This window comes from Pyrgilauda ruficollis, unplaced genomic scaffold, assembly GCF_017590135.1.
Source record: "Pyrgilauda ruficollis isolate IOZ18807 unplaced genomic scaffold, ASM1759013v1 scaffold105, whole genome shotgun sequence".
Lineage (NCBI taxonomy): Eukaryota > Metazoa > Chordata > Aves > Passeriformes > Passeridae > Pyrgilauda > Pyrgilauda ruficollis.
Window position 1 is genome coordinate 1,529,718 of NW_024508656.1, and position 21,627 is coordinate 1,551,344.

At 61.1% G+C, this 21,627-nt stretch overlaps 1 protein-coding gene across 5 annotated transcripts in view; it reads right to left on the reverse strand.

Annotated features, from left to right (window-relative positions):
* PCDH1 (protocadherin 1) overlaps positions 1–20,725 on the reverse strand; it is a 54,849-nt gene extending 34,124 nt beyond the window's left edge. For 2 of the 5 annotated variants that reach the window (XM_041470183.1, XM_041470216.1), the window contains exons 1-3: positions 17,906–18,046; positions 11,104–11,918; positions 7,392–9,584 (exon numbers count right to left, since the gene is read on the reverse strand). In XM_041470183.1, coding sequence (XP_041326117.1) covers positions 7,392–9,584; positions 11,104–11,918; positions 17,906–17,969 — 3,072 coding nt within the window. In that variant the 5' untranslated portion in view covers positions 17,970–18,046. The other 3 variants (XM_041470207.1, XM_041470191.1, XM_041470199.1) reach the window with 3 other exon arrangements.
* Positions 20,726–21,627: the final 902 nt, after the last annotated feature.

Sequence of the window (21,627 nt, forward strand, 5' to 3'; positions counted from 1 at the left end):
TCCAGAGGTCTGGGCACCCACACGCTGCAGAGAGGGGCAGAGCCCTCACTTTAGTGGTCTGCACCTCCCGATGAGTGGAGATACCGGGTGAGACAAAGCTTCCTTTGGAGACATCAAACAGGTAGGACAAGTTATAGGAAGGCTTCTTAGGGCCACTTATCTTGCCTGCACTGCTCCAATTCCCATTCCCACTGGCACAGGACCCCTGGGATGGATGAGCTCTTTAAATCCCAGGATTGCTGTCACATCCTTGGCCAAACCAGATCCTGGCTCCAGACAAATTTCCAGCACATTAGCAAAGGTTTCTGAGCTCTCTGGGCAAGAGACACCCCAATAGTCCCTAATAAACTGTGATCTACTTGAAATCCTTGGAAAAAAACCCCACCCAAGCCCCTCCAGGCACTTACAGAGCCTGGAATCACAACACCTCAGAAGGTCTTGCCCAGCCTGAATGAGAAGGAAGGGCTCTTCAAACATCTGAAACACAGGTTTTGCTTTCCACAGGGCTCAAGCGCTTTTGATGAACAAGCAGGAAGATGAATGGATGAGTGTGAGAGGAACATCACACATCGCTCCAGCAGGACACTTCCAGCAGGATCCCAGTCCAGAGCTCAGCCATGAGGTGCTCCCCCAGCAGCTGCTCCTGAGCGCCAGGGAGCTGGGAGGATGTGAAAACCAGGCCACGTGGGAGCAAAATAGCTGCAGGCTTTCAGGTTGCTCGGGCCTTTCAAGATGTCTCCGAGGAGCTGAATCAGGGCAGGCTGCTCCGACAGCTCTGGTGAGGGATCAGCTCCCATGGAGAGAGGTGGGATCGCTGCCCTCCCCAAAGGACGGCTCCCAGCTTTGATGGAACCTGCCAGGATCCCTGTGCCATGTGCAGATAGGAGATCAGAGGGGTGTTTTGCAAGCCAGGAGGTGCTCAGAAGGATGTTTACATCCCAGGAAAGGGGCATCTTCAGGGATCTCTGGGCAGGACCCACGAAGCCTGGCTGTGAGTGCCAGAAGGATGGAAATAATGAGGTGGTGGAGCTTTCTCCTGCTCTCCTGGCAGGTCACAACCCACGCTCCCACCACAAACCCACCCACGCTTCCCTGCAAGCAGCTGAAGGGCTGAGGCAGTAAACAGCTTCCACCACACAAGGCATTGATGCAAAACAAGCAGGAATGTTTTTTAAGGGATCTGGGGGAGTTGTTTTCTTTCTGGTCCTCTGCCTGACCTCCTCTTCCTCTCCAGAGGGTTGGGTTGGGAATCACACTCGGAAAAGAAGCCTTTACTACAGATAGGATGTGGAAACCAGGTACTCAAGGGTGCAGAGACCTCCATAAAAGTTCAGAAAGTCAGAGAATAGAACCATGGAATGGTTTGAGTTGGAAGGAACCTTAAAGTCCATCTCATTCCACCCCCTGCCATGGCAGGCACACCTTCCACCATCCCAGGCTGCTCCAAACCCTGTCCAGCCTGGTCTGGGACACTGCCAGGGATCCAGGGGCAGCCACAATTTCTCTGGGAAATCTGTTCCAGGGTCTGCCCACCCTCACAGGGAAGAATCCCTTCACAATATGCCATTTAAATCTCCTCTTTTAGTTTCAGAGAGTTACCCTTGTCCTATCACTCTCTGCCTGTGTAAAATCTCTCTCCGTCTTTTTTGTAGCTTTCCTTCAAGTACACAAAGGGTCAGGACAAAAGACAAGGTCAGTGAAGGACCTGTTGGGAGGAAGCTGAGTGAGGCTGAATTGCAGGTCTGACTCCAGAGGGAAAGCCAGGGCTGAGCTTCACCCAGGCTGGACTGATGGATGCTGCAGCCACAGTCAGAGGTGACAAGAAAAGGGGCACCAAGATGCCAGGGGTGACCTCCTCACCCCTGTTCAACTTTCCTGTGCCCCAGCTGAGCTGTCTGTGCTTCCTGGGGTGCTGAAGGATCAGGGCACTGCAGGAAGAGCCTCTTTTGGAATAATCTCCACTGACCATCTTGGTTTCTGCCAGGAGCAGAGCTGGGTTGTGCAATGGCAGCACAGCCGTGCCCTGGGGATGGGCCGTGCCCAGGGCTCCTGGCAGGTGCTCTCAGAGGGGTGTGTGGGGATGAGGGCGGAGGGGCAGGAAGGTGATTTGGGCCTGGCACAGCGCTCAGCATTCCAAAGGATGTACCAACCAGCGGGAGGTTTGCCAGGGCACCACGGGTGCTAAGTGTCCAACAACCCCACAAACCACGAAGGGGCTCTTTGGGACCTGCCCTGCCACAGCCCCACACACGGGAATTCACTCTGGGGGTCCCAGCTGGCCACCAGAGCACAGCAGCCACCCCTTTGCTGTTGTCCCACGGCTCCCAGGGCTTCCCTCCCTAGCCCTGACACAATTCCAGCCACTCTGCCCTTTGCTCCAGGCATTCCTTAACCCTTGTTCCCTCCACAACAACCTCCCTAGCCTGTCCTACATCCTGCACCCTCTCATTACTCCAACCTCCTTCCATCCCATCCCAGAACATCCCAGAACATCCCAGCTCTGTCCTCACCTGGGAACACCCCACCCTCCATCTCCTCCTGCTGCATCCCACTCTCTGTGCTTCATCCCATCCACACCTCTGGGTGCTCTGTGGGCTGAGGGACCACTGAGTGCCTGGGGACACATAGGGATCACAGGGACACACAGGGACCACAGGGACACACCCTGTCACAGCCCTGGGTTCTGCCCCAGGATTTGGGTGTCGGGTGAAGCAGCCTGCAGGGCTGGGCCCTGCTCCAGGGAACAGCACTGCAGCTGAGAGCCCAGCCGAGCGGGCAGAGCAGTGCTGGGAATATCAATCAGGGAGGCTTGGAGCGGGCGGCTGCACACACAGCCAGGGCTTTCATCCCCCAGGATCCACAGCTCGGCCGGCAGAGCCAGCCAGGGGCTCAGCCCTGCACTGGGAGGGCTCAGCATCCCTCTGTACTGGGGCCAGCATGGTCAGGAGAGACTGGGGAAAGCCAGGGAGAAGGGAGAGATCAGGAGAGAGGGTGGAGAGGAGAAGACACAGTTGTGAAAGAAGCGGGAAGATTTCGGGGGGAAAAAGGAGGAGTTCCCCAGATCCAAGCTAGGAAAGGCCAATGCTGGCTCCAAGGGCATCAGGCAGGGGAGAGGCTGAGACTGTGAGAAGGGAGAGGAAGAGGAGGGCAGGGAGGAATGAGAAGCAGGGAGGAATGGCAAGACGGGAACAGGGCAGTGCTGTCATCCAGCCCCATGTGAGGAGCCCCAGGCAAGGAGCACAGGCTGGGTGAGTCTTAAAGGGAGAAAGGATGAGGTCCCCAGCGCTGGTAGGGCCAGGGACTGCCATGCAGGAGAAACCTGATGACCTCCCTAATCTGTTAGGGACAGCAAGTGCCACTGTCTCCTTGCAGACACTGCCTACCTGTCAGAGTTGTCACCTGGCCAAGGCTGCCCACCCTGCTGTCACCTGCTGTCACTGTGTCCATCCCACTGCCGCCCTCCACACAGCACAGCCTGTGCACCCCCTGTGCCACCTCCTACGGCAGTCCAGGCTGCACAATCCCCACTGCCACCTCCTTGGGGACAGGGCTTGCACACTGCCCTGTGCCACCTTCCCCCCAGGGGAGACTCCGGCTGCATGCCCTGCATCCCCTATCCAGCCTGTGCGTGTGTCCCTGCCCCCCTCGTCATCGATACCACACTCCCCTCTGTGCCACCTCCACAGGGTGCTGGCAGTGAGCACCCCGCTGTCACCTCCCACGTGCAGGGGCATGGGCTCTGTACACCCCGCTGTCACCTACCCCCGCAGCACTGCCTGCGCACACCCACGCTGCGGCTGGCTGAACATCCAGCCTGTACCAGGGGTTGCTCTTTTCCCATGGCTGAAGCTCCTCATTCTGAGGTCCCAAATACCCCTCTGTGCTGTCGCTCATCAACCCAAGACCCCAGCACAGATGCACCAGGAGTCACCGCACCTTCCTGCCTCACCCGTGGTGGCCTCAGCATCCTCACCAATGCTCCAGCACAGTGCACTGCCCACTCCCCACCCTGTCCTGTGCTCCCCAAGCTCCCCCGTGATGCTCACAAGCTGCTGTGCTTTGACACAGCCACTCTTCCCAGCAGATCCAGGGATCTGCAGCCCTTACACGACACTTCCCCCATTCGATCTCAGCCCAGCAGAGCCAAATCTGACCAAAGCCCAGCTGATCCCAGCAGCAGGAGCTGATTCACAGTGTGGAGGAACTGGTCCCAGCACAGCTTCTCTCTGAAACTGGGGGAAAGCAGGGCAGGTCCCCCATGAACCCTCAGCTCCATCTGCAGCTCCTTGCTGGATCCATTTATCAGCTCATTCCACGTGAACGACCTTGAGAAAACCCACTGACACAGGACAGTGGGAGACTTTCCCAGACATCTGCCAGCACCTAAACCTGCAATTTATGGGAGACTCTGAGCTAAATTCTCAAACAAGACAATTTCATTTCTGTCCATTACAGCTACAATATTCCTCTCCCCTCCCGCAGAGAGTAATTAATGCTGCACCGTGCTGCGAGCCCGCGGGCAGGTGCAGGAACCTCTGCTGAGCTCACCCAAGTTCACACCACTCCAGCTGCCTTCCCGGGTGGTGGGGGGCTGTAAGGACCCGGGGCAGCTTTTGGGAAAGGATGTAGAATATCCCCTCCCAGTAAAAAAGGGATGGAGCCTGGGAGCCAGGCAGAAGAAAGAGCCGCTCCCCATGCCAGCGCCTGAGTTCTCACCCCAGGTTCATCAAAGAGCTACTGAGGACGAGGAAGGAAGGGAAACTTCTCTCAGAAAGTTCCCAAAGGGAAGCAGATAGCAGGGCTGAGCCAAGCCCCCAGACTGCCCGGCCCAGCCCTGCGGGGAGCAGTTATTGAGGTGGTTGCTGGTGTCTCCTTTCCTCCTCTGCAGCCATCGCATCTCCCTGCGGGTCCCAGCCCTGCTTGCCCAGGAGGCCCAGACACTTCCTGGATGGTTCAAGATAAAACCTTATGCTGTTAGCAAAACAAACGAGGAGGCTGTGAGAGCCAAGGCTGGCACAGGGTTCAAACCACCGAAGCCAGAACCACTGGTTTCCCCGGCTGATCTAATCTCTCCCAGCGCCAGAGCTCCTCAGCCCCAGCAGCCTGGTGAGGCCACTGGAGGCCCTGAGGAAGAGGTGAACTGGTGTGACAGGAGCAGGGATGGGTGCCCCAGTTTGGAAGAAAAACCAGGAGAAACAGGAACAGGTGGCCAGGGAGGGGGGCCCTGAGATGGGATAGTGGGATGGTGGGAGAGGGGTGTTGGGACTGTTCCTGCCTACCAGGGTCCATCTTTTCTCCAAACAGCTGGAGACAAGACCCTGAGTGAGCCCCATGGCATTGGCATCATCCCCATCCATCCCACCAGGAGCTCCCATACAGGGCGGATCCATCTGCGTGGGAAGCAGGACCACCTGGCTCCAGCAAGCCTTCCTGAGAGGATCTCTCCTTCCCATCACCTCCCAGGGTGGGGGAGTGTTGGGATCTGGGCTCTGCTGACACGCCAAGGCTCCATCTGCAACCGCGTGCGCCCTCATTGCAGCACTGCGGCGGGCGGGAGCTGGCTGCTGCCAGCCCGCGCCAGCGGGATTTGGGTCAGGCTAGCCAGGCACAGGGATCTGCTCCGCCACGCTCTGGCTGTGGGACGTGGGTGTGGCTCAAGAGGATGTGGGGATCAACCAGAAGAAGCTCTGAGGGAGGACGTTGGTGTGAAATGAAATGAAAGCTGGGTGGGCTGGGCTGTGGCTCAGACTGCGACCGCATCCACAAAGGTGTGTGTGTGTGTGTCTGTGTGTGTGTGTGTGTGTGTCTGTGTGTGTGTGCAGCTGTTGGGAACCCTGTCCTGGAGGGACATCTTCAGAGGGCCAGGTAGTGACTAGACATGGGATATGTCAACCTGGGGATGAAGGGTCAGCACCAGGAGGCCTCTGGGCTGACCACACTGGGATGTGGTGGAGGGTTTGTGGAGATGGCCAGCTCATGTGAGCATCACTTCTGGCCTCCACAGGGTCTGAGTGCTCCAGTAGCCAAGGACATGGAAAATATGCCTGGGAAATTGCTGGGAGAGCCTTCTCAGGGGCAGCAGGGACAATAAGGCACAACCGGTCAAAAATAGAAAACTTTATTGAAGTCAAATCCAACAGGGAAGCTGAGCTCAGCCCCACGGCAGGAGCCCAGCCTGCCGCTCACTGGGGTACAAAGAAGGGGGCAGGGGTCTCATGGGGCACAGGGGGTACAGCACGGGGGGAGTGGGTGGTCCTCACCCATGGGGCCCCAGGAAGAAGACAAAGCCACAGGCACTCGCACCCCCTCTCCCTCCCTGGCTGGTTAAGGACAGATGTGCCAAAGCAGAAATGTGGTGCAAGCTCCTAAGTGGCCAGACAGCCCAAGAAAGAGGGTCCTGCAAGCTCCACACTCGGCCCATGACCTCGTGGCTCAGCTCTAAGCTCCAGTGCACACCAGCGAGCAGCCAAGACCTGCCTCCACCCTGCCCCACACGCAGAAAACCTCCCGGCAACACCAAGAGCAGTGACCCGACCGCAGCAGAGACCTCAGTGCCCCTCTCCCCCAGCCCCCAGCACAGCACCAGCCCTGCCACATGGACAGGCCATTCCTGTGCCACCAGGATCTGCGGACCATCTCCTGCAGAGCCACAGCTCCAGGCCCAGTGCTCATGCTATGGGAAGCCCAGATTTCACTGCGCTGGCTGTGGCAGAGGGCCCGAGCCTGGGGGAAGCGGGAGCCTGAGCCTGAGAAAAAGGCAGAGCTTTGCTCCTCCACCCAGCCCCACCTGCCCGGGCAGCCGCAGTGGGTGCAGAGCTCCCTTTGAGGCACCCTGGCGCAGGGATGGCGGCATGCTCTGCTGCACCAGCAGAGCCAGGCTGGCAACAGTGAAGCCAGAGCCTTCCAACTGCTCTCTGGAGCAGGGCAGGGCTGGAACCCAGCTGTGGCAGGAGCAGGACCAGTCCCTCCTCCCCATGAGCCAGCCCAAGCAGAGGGAGTGGTGGGAGGGTGGGCATCGCCCTCCTTGGTGCTCTTAGAGTGGTCCCCAAAGGGGACGCAGGTGGGTGACATTCCCTGCCCGGAGCCCCACATGCAGAGCCACACGCATGCAGTGCCCTTCGCATCACCATCACCCAGGCAGCGCCACCAGGACCCAGCCCCGGGTGCTCTGATAAGGACTCGGACAGTTTTTGGCCTTCCCCACACCATCCCCATCCCCTCCCTGCACCACGCCCAGGCTCTGAGGCTCGGCTCCAGGGTAGTCCAACACCAGACCCTGGGCCACACATGCAGGGCTGGGGGCCAGTCCATGCTCACTCCCACACCTCTGTCCAGATGGCTCCCCGGTGCAGCGGGGGCGCCGCTGCCGGCCTCAGGATGAGCTCTCCTACCTGCTTGTTGGTGTATTTCTGGGGGTTGGTGCGGTAGCTGTAGTCCGAGTACTGCTCGGAGCCCGTCGAGTTGTTGTCCCCAGTGCCAACAAAGGTGTTGGTGGCCGGCAGGTCCTGCACCACTTGGTGCTTCTTGGAGGCAGAGGGTGACTGAGGCTGCAGCTGGATGGAGGGCAGCGGCGAGTTGGAGCGGTAGTGGCGGCCCAGGTCCGGGCTGCCCGGAGGGTAGTTCAGGGGCAGGTGGATCCGGGGGCTGTCACTGACAGAGTCATTCATGAGGTTGAACTTGAGTGATTTCTGCAGCCCCGTCTCCTCCTCATCCTCTGTGGGCTTGGGTGGCTTGGGAGACTTGCTCTTCTTCACCTTGTTCTTGCTCTTCCCGCTCTTGCTGGCTTGCTTGGGTGCATACAGGTCCTTGGTCTCCTTCTTGCCTGCCTGGTAGCCGCTCTTGGCCTCGCGCTGCCGGCAGTAACGCACCAGGACCACCAGCACGATGACCAGGGTGACAGCCACGATGCCGGCGATGACCCCGAAGAGGATGTTGCTCCGCTGCTTGCTGCGCTCGTACTCAGGGTCGCCGGCGATGTCAATGTCCAGCGGGGTGTCCAGGCTGTGCCCCACCAGCGTGTCCAGCAGCGTGCGGTTGGCCAGTGTCTCGTTGACATAGAAGTGCACCAGAGCCGTGCCATGCCGCGAGGGCTTGCCCTTGTCATTGACGCGCACGACCAGGCGGTGCAGGCCGTGGTGCTTGCGCAGGATCTCCTTCTCCAGAGTGATGTCTCCGCTCTGCGGGGAGATCTGGAAGAGCTCGAAGGGGTTTCCTCCTGTGATGCTGTAGATCAGCTCAGCATTGATGCCCGAGTCGATGTCCTCTGCCTTGACCTTGCTCACCTGCTGGCCGGGACTGGTGTGGGGCAGGATGTGCTTGTAGGTGGCGTTGGAGGGGGAAGTGATGAAGGGGGCATTGTCATTCTCATCCAAGACATTGATAGTCACCCCCACATAGGCAGACCTGGGGGGATCCCCACCATCCACCGCCTTGAGTCGGAAGGTGTAGGTGCTCTGCTGTTCCCGGTCAAAAGAGATGCTGGAGAGGATGGTGCCAGTGCCATTTTGTATGACAAAATCCCCGTTGTCTTGCTCCACCGACAGCTGGATCCGGGCATTTTCTCCTTTGTCAGCATCAATGACCGTCACCATGCCCACAGGGCTGAGGGGTGGCATGTTCTCCATCACTGAGAAGTTGTAGCCACTCAGCATGAACTTGGGGTCGTTGTCATTCCTGTCCATGACGTTGATGGCCACAGATGCTGTACCCTGCTTGCTGGGGCTGCCCTTATCTTCCGCCACCACCAAGAACTCGTAGCGTTCCCTCTGCTCTCGGTCCAGCACCGCCTTCACCCGGATCTCCCCGGAGTCAGGGTCAATGGTGAAAGAGCCCTTGGAGGAGGGGTCTGTCACCAGGGAATAAACCAGCTTGGCGTTGGAGCCGCTGTCAGCGTCAGTGGCACTCACCTCCATGACCAGCTCATCGGGCTCATTGTTCTCAGGGAAGGCCACCTCAGTGAAGCTCTGGCTGAAGACAGGGGCGTTGTCATTGACGTCCATCACCTGCACCTTCAAGGAGTTGGTGCTGGAGAGGGGCGGGTTCCCCGAGTCCACAGCCACAATCTCAATCGTGTACTCCTTCACTGACTCATAGTCCAATGGCGTGGTGGTCTGCAGGAAGTATTTCTTCTTGCTGTCACTCCCTGTCTCACTGGCCTGGCGCAGCTGGAATGGGACGTCACCGGCCACCACACAGGTCACCACAGCGTTTTCACCCTCATCTCGGTCAGACACCTGCACCAGAGCCACTGCTGTCTCTACTGGCACGTCCTCCGAGATGTTGGCCATGCCATCCTGGTGGGTGACCAAGCCTATGCCCCGGATCTCTATGGAGGGTGCGTTATCATTCATGTCCTTGATGGTGACCACCACCTGCGTGCGGGCGCTCTTGGGGTTGGCGCCCTTGTCCTTGGCCATGACGGAGAACTTGAGGGTGCCGATGTCCTCGCGGTCGATGGGGCCCTGCACGGTGATGAGCCCCGTGGCGCGGTCCAGGCGCAGCAACCGCCGCACCATGTCCGAGGCCTGGTGGAAGGAGTAGTCGATCTCAGCATTGGCGCCCTGGTCCGAATCGTTGGCTTTCACCTAGGGGACACAGGGACAAGCAGTGAGCAGGACAAGGGCACGGCAGAGTGAGCCTCTCCGCAAACCGCCGTGGCCTTCCCTGAGGACAGCCAGGGGGAAAAACCAGGATTTCCTCTTCTGGGGCCAAGGACTGTGGGGCAAAGAGCCTGGGACCGGCAGAGCAGCTGGGAGCCACCCTCAGGCACGGAGGCTTTGCCTCGCTCTTCCGGAGAAACCGGCTGGGCCGGTTGGCTGCACTCCCCTCCCAGCCGGCTCCGGCACGCAGGGAATCCTCTGGAACCATGGAACCGTGCCGCTGAGACCCAGCCAGCAGCAGGGAGGGACAGCTCCAGCTGTGCCTCCAAGGAGGGGCTGGAGCAGCTGCCTGGCTCAGGTGAGGGCAAGGAGGGAGGCAACCATGTGTGGAGCTGCAGCAGCTCCATCGCAGCATCTGGGGATGCAGCCACACAGGGATTGGGGCTGCCTGAGCCCTGCACAGCACCGTCCATCCCTGTCCGCCCGCCAGGAGCCCTGCATCCCCATAAACCTGCCTCTACGCCTATTATTTGCTTTCTAAAGAAGATGAGGTTTGTCTAACATTTGCCTCCCTAATCGGCTCTCTGAGCAGCCTCTTCTCTGCACCATTTGCTGCTCCACCGTTATCTTGCTCAGCAGATTTGGATGGAGAACGAAAGTTGTTAAATGTAAATTCCACCTTTTACCTCCACTCACAAAACAGGCGGAAGTCATTTTCCCCCTGAAAGATAAAAGCTGAGCAATGGCAGCAGCGGCATCTCAGCCCATTCTCCTCCCGGCCATGCAGCTCCCTTATCTGCTTCCAACTCCCATTCTCTTAACAGTGAAAAATGAATTCTTAAAAAATTCACATCAGAATTAGCAGGCAGATGAGAGCTGGCCGCGCTCCGCTTATTAAGATGGCAGCTGCAGATAAACAGATGTCGACTACTATCATCTCAATGCCCCCTCCAAGCCAAATCCACCAAGATCCAGCCCCCTGGGCTCTCCGGGCCAGTTTGCAGTGCTGCCTGAGATGAGGCAGAGCCCCCGCTCCCTGCAGACAGCAGGGCACCTCCAGAGCTGTGGCCAGCCCTGTGCACAGGCAGCAGGGATGCTCCCTGTCCCCACCTCCTGAGTTTCCATGGAGGCGCCAAGGGAATGCAACTTATGAAAGGGTCTATGTCTTGTCTGCGGGCAGCACTGAGACCGCGCTGGCCCCAGGCCAGGCTCCCAGTGGCCCTCAGGTCCCAACCCTCCCAGTAACCCGGAATCCTGCTCCCTGGAGCTCTGCTGCTGCCCCTCAGCCCAGTCCTGCAGCCCCACTCCAGCTGTGCCTTCCTGCACATCCTCTCCAACCTCGCTTGAGCAGGTGTGCTATCCCAGGGACCTGCCTGCCTGCTGGCCCTGGGTGACACTCCGAGCTCCTCCATCCAACCCTCCCTCCTCCTTGGAGGAACCATGGCCATGTTGATGCTCCTGTGGCTGTCCCTGCAGCCAGGCAGGAGAGGAAATGTGCACTCACCTGGAGGACGGAGTGCCCCACAGGGCTGTTTTCAGAGAGCTCTGCCTCATACAGGGCCTTCTCGAACTTGGGTGCGTTGTCGTTCATGTCCAGGATGGTGATGCGGAGCAGGGCACTGCTTGCCCGAGGTGGGTTCCCCCCATCCTGAACCTTGATGGTCAGATCGTAGGAGTCCCACTGCTCCCGGTCCAGGTTCCCCATGACAATCAGCTGAGGCTGCTTCTCATCCTGGTCCTCGGCCACCTGCAGCCCAAAGAGCTCCTGCGCCTCCGGACCAGCCATCAGCTCGTAGGAGGCAACGCCATTGGGGCCCGAGTCCCGGTCCATGGCCAGGGGAATGGGGAAGAGCGTCCCAACATTGGTGTTTTCAGGGATGGAGAGGGTGAGGACGGGCGAGGCGAAGTTGGGGGTGTTGTCATTGATATCGAGCACCTCAATCTGCCCCTCGAGCAGGCGAGGGCTGCTGTTGGCGTTCAGGTTAGTGATGGACACCTCAAACTCCAGGAAGCAGGGCTCTCCAGGCAGGAGGTGCTGGCACTCCCGCAGGCTCTCCCGGTCAATGGAGGTCTCTGTGGTGTAGATGTCCCCAGTCTTGCCATCCACACGGAGGTATGGGGCCCCCACTTCCAGCTTGTAGAGGTGCCCCATGTCCGGTAAGCCGTAGTCGGAGGCCAGGCTCCCTATGAGGCTGTTGGGGGGTTGTTCCTCCTGCACTTTGTAGACCGCACGTGTCCCCAAGGCCAGGGCGGGGAGCTGGCAGAGGAGCCACAAGCCCAGGCAGGACGCCAGCGGGTTCATCCTGCGCTGCAGGGGAGCTGGAGGAGACACAGACACCGGAGGTTAGCCACCAGCCCACTTCCCTGGCTTACCCCACTGCGCCATGTGGGACTGCACATGGTCCTGGCACGGCTCCCAAAGGGAAGGGGCTGCTGGGGCCAGCTCCTGGCAGCCTCCAGTGCCCTGAAAGACCCGTCCCAGCTTGCAAAGTTCCTGCAACGCCCTGCTGAAGTGAGTAACCCTGTCATTGAAACCTCAGCCCTGCCACTTGCAGGAAGCCACTCCTGCCACTGTCCACCCTCTTCGTCACCACACCAACTGTAATTAGACCCAACGAGGCACACTAACAGGGTGGACTGCAGGCAGCCTGCTGCCAACAACCCGATGGGAGCCGGCCAGACTCTGAGACAGCTTCTCACCACCCAAACACAGGAGCATTGTGTGCCACCAGTGCAGGGGCACTGCCTGCCACGCACGGCAGGGACACACGGGCACTGCATGCAGCTGCCAGCACTGCAGAAATGGGAGCACCAAATGGGGAGTTCTGCCTGCTTTGCGGGAATATGGGACGGACACCCATCCGGTCCTGCAAGGATGTGGGGCTGACACCCCTCCAGCACTGCGGGGATGTGGGGCTGATGCCCATCCGTCACTGCAGGGACATGGGACATTGAAAGGATAGAGGACTGACACCCACCCAGGGACACAGGGCACTGCAGGGATGCAGGGCTGCCACCCATGCAGAGATGGAGGGCCATGGATCGCTGCAGGGATGCAGGGCTGCCATGCACCCAGCACTGCAGGGACACGGTGCACTGCCAGCATACAGCTCCCTCCCATCCATCACTGCCTGTACTGCAGGAACAGCAGCAGCCATCACTTTGGGGACACCAGACACTGCAGGAATGCAGGACTGCCACCCATCCAGCACTGCAGGAACACGAGGTGCTTCAGGGATGCCGCCTGTCCAGCACTGCAGGGCTGCAAGGCACTGCAGGGCCATGGGGCGCTTTGGAGACGCAGGGCTGCCACCCCTCCAGCACTTCAGGGACACAGGGCACTGCTGTGGCAGGAACAGAGCAGCACTGCCCTTGCTGCACTGCCAGCACAATGGCACTGCCAGCCTTGCACTGCCAGGTACAGAGGCACCACCCACCCGGCACTGCAGGGATGCAGGGGCCCTGAGCATCATCCCTCCTGCCCTGCCTGTGGAGCACTGCCACCCCCGGCGCCCCCGCAGTCAGAGGACACCGGGTCCCTGCCCAGGCTGTGCTGCAGTGCAGGAAACCCCAGGCAGCCCCAGCAGTGCCCAGCCCCAGCGCACTGCAATGGCAGCACAGCATCCCCCTCGCTGCACAGTCACTAGGCAACCCCACACCCTGCGCCAGCAGCTCCTGTTCCCTTCCTCGCTGCAGACACACTGTTCCTTCCCATTCCCTCCCACTCCAGTCTGGGACATGGCACGCACTGGGTGCCCACTCCGTGCCGGTGCCCACTCCTCTGCTGCAGTGGCAGTGCCGGGAGCACTGCTCCCCTGCATTGCAGAGACACCCCTGCACTGTTGCACCCCTGCACCGCTGCCCCCGCCACTGCCAGCTCGTCCCTGTGCTCACACACTGCCTAGGCCATGCCAGCCCCACAGACTGTCCCCTCCTGTGACAAGCCACATGCCCTGCCACCAAGCCCCCCCTGTCTGGTGCTGTGCTTGACCACCAGCTTTCCTGTTCCATTCTGGGAACACATTTTCCTCCTCCAGGGTCCAGGAGCTTCTACTGAGCTGTGAGCATAAAGTGGTTCAATGCAGCTCACTGGCATCCAAAAACACAGGGACCTGGTGCCCTAAAATTAACAGCCACAAACATCTGCCAAAGCCCCACAACATTACCCTGCTCTCACTGCTCCCATCACTCCCTCTCTCCACACTCTGCGACCAAGGACAAACAAACGCTCAATGGGCAAGCGCTCCATCACCATCCCGCTCTGTGGTGCCACGCTGCAAGTGCCCAGTTCCTGGTTAGCCTGTCATGGCACGGATTGTTAGCAAGTGGAACATCCTGCACTGTCCTCCTTGGTACTTCCCACAAGCCAACAGCTCCTCCACCCCTCCACCCCTCTGCTTCCCCATGGACATGGGGACATGGACGAGATGAGCCCTGCCTCTGCAGTGAAAATACACCTCCATGCCTGGAGAGGAGATGGTGGCCCTGAAGCCAAGCTTGCCTCTGCTCCCTTGTCCTGCCCCTTCCTTTGTACAGAGCAGAGCTATCCCCAGCTGGCTGAGGCCGTGCAGAGCTGCCCCCACCAGCACTACGATGTGTGACTCCAGGAGGAAGGAATGAGGAGAGAGAGCAGGACATCTTCCATCCCTGGACTGGGCTGAGGATGGAGGAGGTCAGGAGCCAAGTAGAAACACAGATTTTTGCATCAGCACAGGCAGTGTGTGCAAACACGTGTGTGTGTCTGTGCTGGGTGTGCACTGTGAGCATTCCAGAGGTGTCCACCTGCCTGGAGCACAGCTGTGTGTGCATAGATAAAGGCAAACAATCACACCTGTGCCCTGGCAGGGTGTGCAGCTGTGTCACTCGGGGCAAGGAGCACATCCCTGCCCGCTCTGGGCCCGTGCCCCAGGTGTGAGCTCGCGCTCCTGCACGTGTGTGCGCCGCACACAACGCGTGTGCCCGCGTGTGCGCATGCCCCTGGCACCGCTGCCTGTGGATGTGTGTGATGTCACCCATGCGGGGGCACCGGCACCTGGGTCATGCTCGTGTCTGCCACCCCCCCGGTGCGCTCACACCAGACCCGCCTCACCCAGCTGCCTCCACAGGGTGAGCCTGCCCCGAGGTCTGCCAGCCCTGCGCTCCCGTTGGGGATGGCCATGAGTGAGGACAGGGAAGATGGGCAGCTCCAGCTGTTGGGAAAGGGCTCCTGGAGGATGCCCGGGCTGGGAGAGGCACCATGCCCGCCGCTGGGCTGTTTGCACGGGGCTGGGCCTGCCTGCTGGTGACGTAGCCACGTCCTGACTAAGTCCTGGTGCGAGGTGAAAGATCGCAGGGAAAGTCTCAAGGCAGTGCTGATGCCTCACATGGCTGAGGGATCTGGGAGGGAGGGCCCAGAAGCTGGAAACACCAGGAGCTCTGTGCCAGCCAGGAGGAGGAAGGGTGTTACCCAAAGGTGCCCAGCACCCAGGATTACCCAGGATTGCCCCAAAACCAGGGCTGGAATCTGAGCCCAAGCCCCATTCCTGCAGGTGAAGGAAGGCACCCTGCAGAGCAGGGAGGTGCAAGGAGGAGAGGGCCTGAGAACCTGAGGGACAGTGCTGGAAGGCACGAGGGGCCCTGGGCTTGGCAGGATAAGGAATCAGTAGGGTCAGGAATCCTGCTCGGCACCCAGGGCTGTGAATGACACGGTGAAGACACGAGAGCCCAGAGCTGGGCGTGAGGAGGAGGAGGAGGAGGAGGAGGAGGAGGAGGAAGCCTTCACAAGCACGTCTGTGCAGGAGACACAGGCTTCCCAGGGGCCAGTCCAAGGCACCAGGCTATTTTCCCATGGGATCTAAGGACCATCCCACACTTTCTTCTCTAGTGCCAGGCACCTTTTTCCAACCTGCTGGCAAAGCACAGAGCACTTAAAAATAAAAGCCCCTCCCAAAACAACTATTCCTCCGCACACACAATTCTCCCTACGGGGAGTGTGTGAGAAAGACTGAACCACATGAGAGAGGCGTTAGTCACGCTGCTTAATGCATGACTGGGAAGCTCTCAGAGGACAGTGGCATGCAAAATCCGACAGAATTCAGCCATCCCCACCAAAAAAAAAAAAACAAGCCTTAATGAGAGAGAGGTTATAAAGCACCGCGAATTTAAGCAACTGCTTGAACAAGCCTGTGCTCCCTGTGATTCCCACAGTCCGCTGGCCCTGTTCCACGGGAGGCAGCACCGCTTCGGGAATGGGCACCAAAGTCCGGCCTCTCCTCACTTCCAGCGGCTGATTGCGTGGCTCGGAGCCACGGCTCACAAGTCTGTCCAAACCCTGCACTGAGCACACAAGTGCTAATCCCCTCTCCACGCTCCCCCAGCCCTGCTCCGACACCCGGAGCTGGAGCGACATCCCAGTAAGCAGCAAACGGCTCATCCCAGCTCCACGCGGAGATCAGGGATCGTGCTAGCCGGGAAAACGGCCGCTGATGGTCAGTCCTGCGCCGAAGGCACGGATGGGCTGAATCCTGGGTATTCCGTTGCACGTCCCAGGATTTGCTCCAGCTCCGGCTGCCACTGCGGCTGCTCGGCGTTTCTGCAGGCTGGGCCCGAGAGCAGGGAGCCAGAGCACCCCGCGAGGAGGAACCCCACTGGCCTGGCAAGATGATCACCCCAAAATCATCCCTGAGGAGCTGGGCAGTGATGAAAAGCCGGCAAAGCCCAGGGCCCTCCCTCCTCTTGCTGCCTTCTCCACATCCCTTCCAAGTCCGGCAGCCAGCGAGGCAGAGACCTGTCAGAGCCTCCCTGGAGTGGCACCCCCATCCTTCCAGCCGTGGGTGCCCCACAGCCACTCCGGGCTCCTGTCCCCTGCCGCAACCATCCCACCCTCCACCCCGGCTGGAGAGGGGCCCTGGGAGAAGACAAAAATGTCGCGGGCCTGAAACACCCCGGCAGGGCCGCTGGGAGCCGGGCACAGCGGGAGCGGCTCTGCTCCGGGGATGCAGCCGGGAGGATTTGGGGACCTTGGGGAAGGGGGAAAGGGTCCCCCCCGGCCTCGCAGCGCGCCGCGGGAGCCGCTGCTGCCGGCTGCGGCGGCTGGGAGGGAGGATGGAGGCCGGGCTCCGCTGCCGGCCGCCGCGGCCGAGGCTCCCCGGTCCCCGCGGCGCTGCCCGGGCTGAGGCTCCGGCAGCCGCCGGCTCCGGCTGTGGGCACGGAGGGGAGCGGAGCTCCAGGCGCCTCCGCCAGCCCCGCGCACACGCACAGAGACACGCACAGAGACACACGGACACACGGACACACGCACTCAGACACCCGTGACAAAACCACGGGAGCCGCTTTGCCGGCACCGGCTTCGCGCTCAGCCTCGCGTACCGGGAAACAGGGATCCTCCGCGGCGGGGCACGCACAGCCCGCTGACCCACTCAGAGCCCGCTGACACACTCGGAGCCCGCTGACACACTCGGAGCTGGCTGACACACTCAGAGCCCGCTGACACACTCGGAGCCCGCTGACACACTCGGAGCTGGCTGACACACTCAGAGCCCGCTGACACACTCGGAGCCCGCTGACACACTCGGAGCTGGCTGACACACTCAGAGCCCGCTGACACACTCGGAGCCCGCTGACACACTCGGAGCTGGCTGACACACTCAGAGCCCGCTGACACACTCACCGCACGCACACCCGTCACACACACAGCTCCGCACACCGACACGCGAAGCCCACTCGCGTCCCCGCACCCCGGTGTCACTCGCACCCCACGCGGACACCCTTCCACGGCCCCGGCGTGCGCCCCTGCCAGTCCCTCGCTCCCCGCCGCTCACCCACAGCCCCGCTCCCAGCCGGCTCCCGGTTCACCCGCAACTTCTGCGGTTCCCACGCAGCCGCGCAACCCGTGGGCGCACACACCCAGTGCTGGACGAGGGACACACACCCAGAGCCACCCCCACGCGGAAAAATAAACACCCCGAAACACGCGCACCCCCCGCCACAGCCTCCCTCCCGCAACCACCGCCCGCCCTGCGCTGCGCCGCGCTGTGCGGGGCTGGCCGCGCTCCGCTCCGTTCCGCGCCGCACAACAAGTGGCAGCGCCGGGCGGGACCGGGGACAAGCGGGAGCCGCCCCGCCGGCCGCGGAGCCCCGCGCAGCCCGGCGCGGACCGGAGCGGAGGGATGCGGGATGCTCTGAGCGGAATGCTCGCCAGCGCCGCTCCCGCCGCCGCCCGGCCCCGCGCTCCCGCACAGCGCCGAGCTCCGGCGCGGGGCATCCCGCACCCCCCCGCGGCTCTGCCTGGCAGCGGGCGGGGGTCCCGGCCCCGCCGCAGCTCTTACTTGGATGGTGTCGGCGCTGCGCTCCGTGCCGAGTCCCTGCGCGCTGGTCCCGCGGCGGCTCCATCGCCTCCTTCCCGCCGGGACCGCGCTCCCCCCACCCCCCCGCCTCCTCTCGAGCGTTATCCACGGATGAAAAACAAATGGAAAAAAAATATGGGGGAAAAAAAAAAAAAAAAAAAAAAAAAAAAAAAAAAAAAAGAAAAAAGAAAAAAAAAGGGGAGGGGGGGCAAAAAAAATATAAATGTCCCGTGGGAACCGCCCCCCTCCCCGTGCCGGGGCTGCGGCTCCTCCGGCGAAGCGGCGGCTCAGGCTGGAGGCAGCCCCGGTGGGCAGCTCGGTCCGTGCCCGCCTCCGTCCCTCGGTGTGTGTGAGGATGTGCAGGGGAAGCGCAGCGCAGGCACGGCCCCTTCCCCCCCCCGCCCGCCGCTGCCTCCGCCTCTCGCCGACACCACCATGGGGAGGTGGAGCTCCGGCTCCTTATCAGATCCCGAGCGCGGCCGGGCTGCCGGGACGAGCGGGCAGCGGCTGCCGGGCAGAGCCGCCCGGCTCCGGGCTGCCGGCACCGCGCCCAGCGCCGTGCCCGTGGAGAACGGGGCTCCCCGCGGCCCCCCGGAGCCCCTCACCCCGGGGACCCCTCCGCTCCGCGCCCGCACACGTGCGGCTGGGGTCTCCCTTCTCACTCCCCTCTCGGTGCTCTTAGTAATTAATTCGCTCATTTATTCTTCCAGCCGGCGCTTCACAGCCCCACAACCCCGCTGCACAGGGCCAGGGACCCGGGCCAGCGCAGCCGGGAGGGTCCCTCCGTGCGACCGAGCTGAGCGGGGGCTGTGCCCGCCCCTCCCCGGCCCCCCAGCCCAGCAGGGCTGCGGGCAGGCTGCAGAGCTGCCCTGCTGGCTGCAGCGGTGGGGCTGGAGTAGCCGCCGTGCCCTGCCGTCACACCTCGGTGAATCACGGCTTTATTTATTGCGGGGTGTCGGGGCGCAGCAGGCACGGAGCACCTGCGACTCCCAAAAGCACCCGCGAGCTCCCAGCGCCCTTGTGAAGCTTTCACAAGCTGTTCTCCCTCAGCTGGCTTCTCACCCCGGCACCTCGGCTGGCCAAGCGAAGTCCCCGGGGGCCTGGGGACAGCGTGTTCTAGGGCTGCCCCTTCCCTTGCTGCCACCGCCGCCTCCGTGCTCCTGCAAGGAGCGGCCGCGCTCCGTGCCAGGGGCTGGAGCTGCAGCCCGACCCTGCCAAAACCCTCAGCACCCTCCGAGGGTCGCGCTGCCCCTCACCCGCCTTCCGGGCCGGTTGCGGCGCGGATTTCTCGCCAGGATGCTGGAAAGTCCTTTCCGCTCCGCCGCAGCGAGGATGGGAGCGCGTCTCCCCGCTGAGCTACGCCAACCTGTTGCGCAGCGCCCTTCGCTGCACACATGCTCAGCTCGGCTGCATGACTGCACCATCTAGAGGCTGCGCCTGCCTGCTCGGAGCAGCCCGGCTCTATTTCACCCCTCAAATCGCCCCGTTTTCCCCCCAAAATTGCCGTGCTTTTCTCCCAAATCTCCTCACTTTTCCCCGGCAACAAGCGAGTGCAGGCCGTGGCAGGGCTGCATCCCGCTAGGCAGGAAAAGGGGGCTGGCGAGTCATCCCTCAGGAGAAGCACAGCTCTCCTCCCAGACTTTCTGCTCCTCCAGAGATGTCGGCTCCTCCGCGTCTGTGTGCGAGGCTTTTTTTCCGAGTGTCAATTCACATGAAGCCAATTTAGCAGAAGATGTGAATTGAGAAGCCAGGGAAGGTCACAGCCCACCTTTGGGGCAGGGAGAGGAGCTGTGGGGTTTGTCAGGCTGTGCCCTGCTGATCCAGCATGAGCTGGGCAGGGAGAGGGAACAAAATTCTCCAGAGACAAGGGCAGATTTGATGGATCAGTAACTGGCAGCCCTCCTTGGAGGGACGGAGAGCTGGAGCGAAGGGAGAAACAGAGGGAGTGACCTCGTGGATCTGAGGCTGCCTGTGGAGCAGGGACAGCAAACTTTAGAGATTGCTGGGGACCAAAGGTTTGCATTTCACAAGAGTCACGGGGCAGTCAGCGAGTCGATCGACAGTGGCACAGGGAGTGCCGAGGAGCTGGGCATGTACATGGATCACTGGATGCCACTGATTTGTGGGGCACCCGTGACTGTCACCTCAGCCTCTGCTCACACATGTTTCTGAGGGACAGGTCCAGACTCTAGGAATGCAGGGGAAAAGTGTCCTGGCATCAGGAACCACCTCTGTGCAGCCCAGGGGAGCAGCCTGGCAGAGCCCTCCGCAGTGCCAGCAGCGCCCGTGGCCTGGTGAGCTGGGGAGACACAATGTCCAAGTCCCTGTTGGCCTGGCATCCCAGGGCTGCCTTATCCATCTCTGCCTTCCTCCTCCACGCCACTGCCTTTGAAAGCCCCTCCCAGAGTGCTCCTTGCCCTCTGACAACACAGGAAGCTTGCCTTTCCCTGTACTTCCTTCTCCTGGGCATTATTGTAGAATCCCAGAATGGTTTGGGTTGGAAAGGACCTCAAAGACCATCTTATTCCACCCATGTCTGGCAGGGACACCTTGCACTATCCCAGGGTGCTCCAAGCCCCATCCAACCTTGCCGTAAACACTTCCAGGGATGGAGCATCCACAGCTTCTCTGAGCAACCTGTGTCTCACCACACTAAGAGGGAAGAATTCCATCCTGTATACGTACCAGCTCCAGATGAGTCACCCATCCTCACCTTTTCTTCACCGTTCCCAGAAAGCAGAGCCAGTCTGAGCAACAAGAAGCCCTCAGGCTGCAGCTCTGTCTGCAGAGTTATTCCATGAGCCCCTGCAGGGCTGGCAGTACCACCGTCCCCCAAGCTGCTGCTGGAGGCTCTGACTTGCCCCGAGCTCCAGGTCCCCCGTGCGGGGCTGCTCCCGGTTCCCCATGCTGGGCTGCCCTGGCATCACACAGAGGCAGCTGCTTCGTGGTGCCAGTGGGGCCTTGTCAGAAGAACAAAGCCTGAGAGGGAAGAGCATCCAGCTAAATCTCTGGGAAAGCGAGAAGAAAGGGAAACACGGAGAGCAAATGAACCTTACAAGAGAATAAATACCCCCTCCCCAACACACACACGCAGCAACCTGGCTGCCGTCTGCTGCAAGGAGTTCAAAGGCTCCTCTGTTCTCTCTCTCATCAGCTCTGGGCTCCGCAGGAGAAGCAGCAGCTCGGATTTGGGCAGCAAATGCTAATAACACAGATGTTCTGACAATCCGCTTGTTTCTACAATTAAAAACAAAAAGATCCTCAAAACCCAAATGCGAGGAAATGAGCACATTAAAGAACTTCTCCTCCGCTCGCCTCCTGCGTCACCGAGGGCTGCAGGTTTGTGGGGGAAGGAGCTGGGTGGGCGCAGCCCCATCCGGAGCGTCAGTGGGATGGTGTGGGAGCAGCGCGTCCCTGGGACCGCGGCGATGCTCCGGCCAGGGGCTGGGATCCAGAGTGTCCCTGGGACCGCGGCGATGCTCCGGCCAGGGGCTGGGATCCAGAGTGTCCCTGGGACCATTGCGATGCTCCGGCCAGGGGCTGGGATCCAGAGTGTCCCTGGGACCGCGGCGATGCTCCGGCCAGGGGCTGGGATCCAGAGTGTCCCTGGGACCGCGGCGATGCTCCGGCCAGGGGCTGGGATCCAGAGTGTCCCTGGGACTGTTGTGATGCTCCCACCAGGGGCTGGGATCCAGCACGTCCCT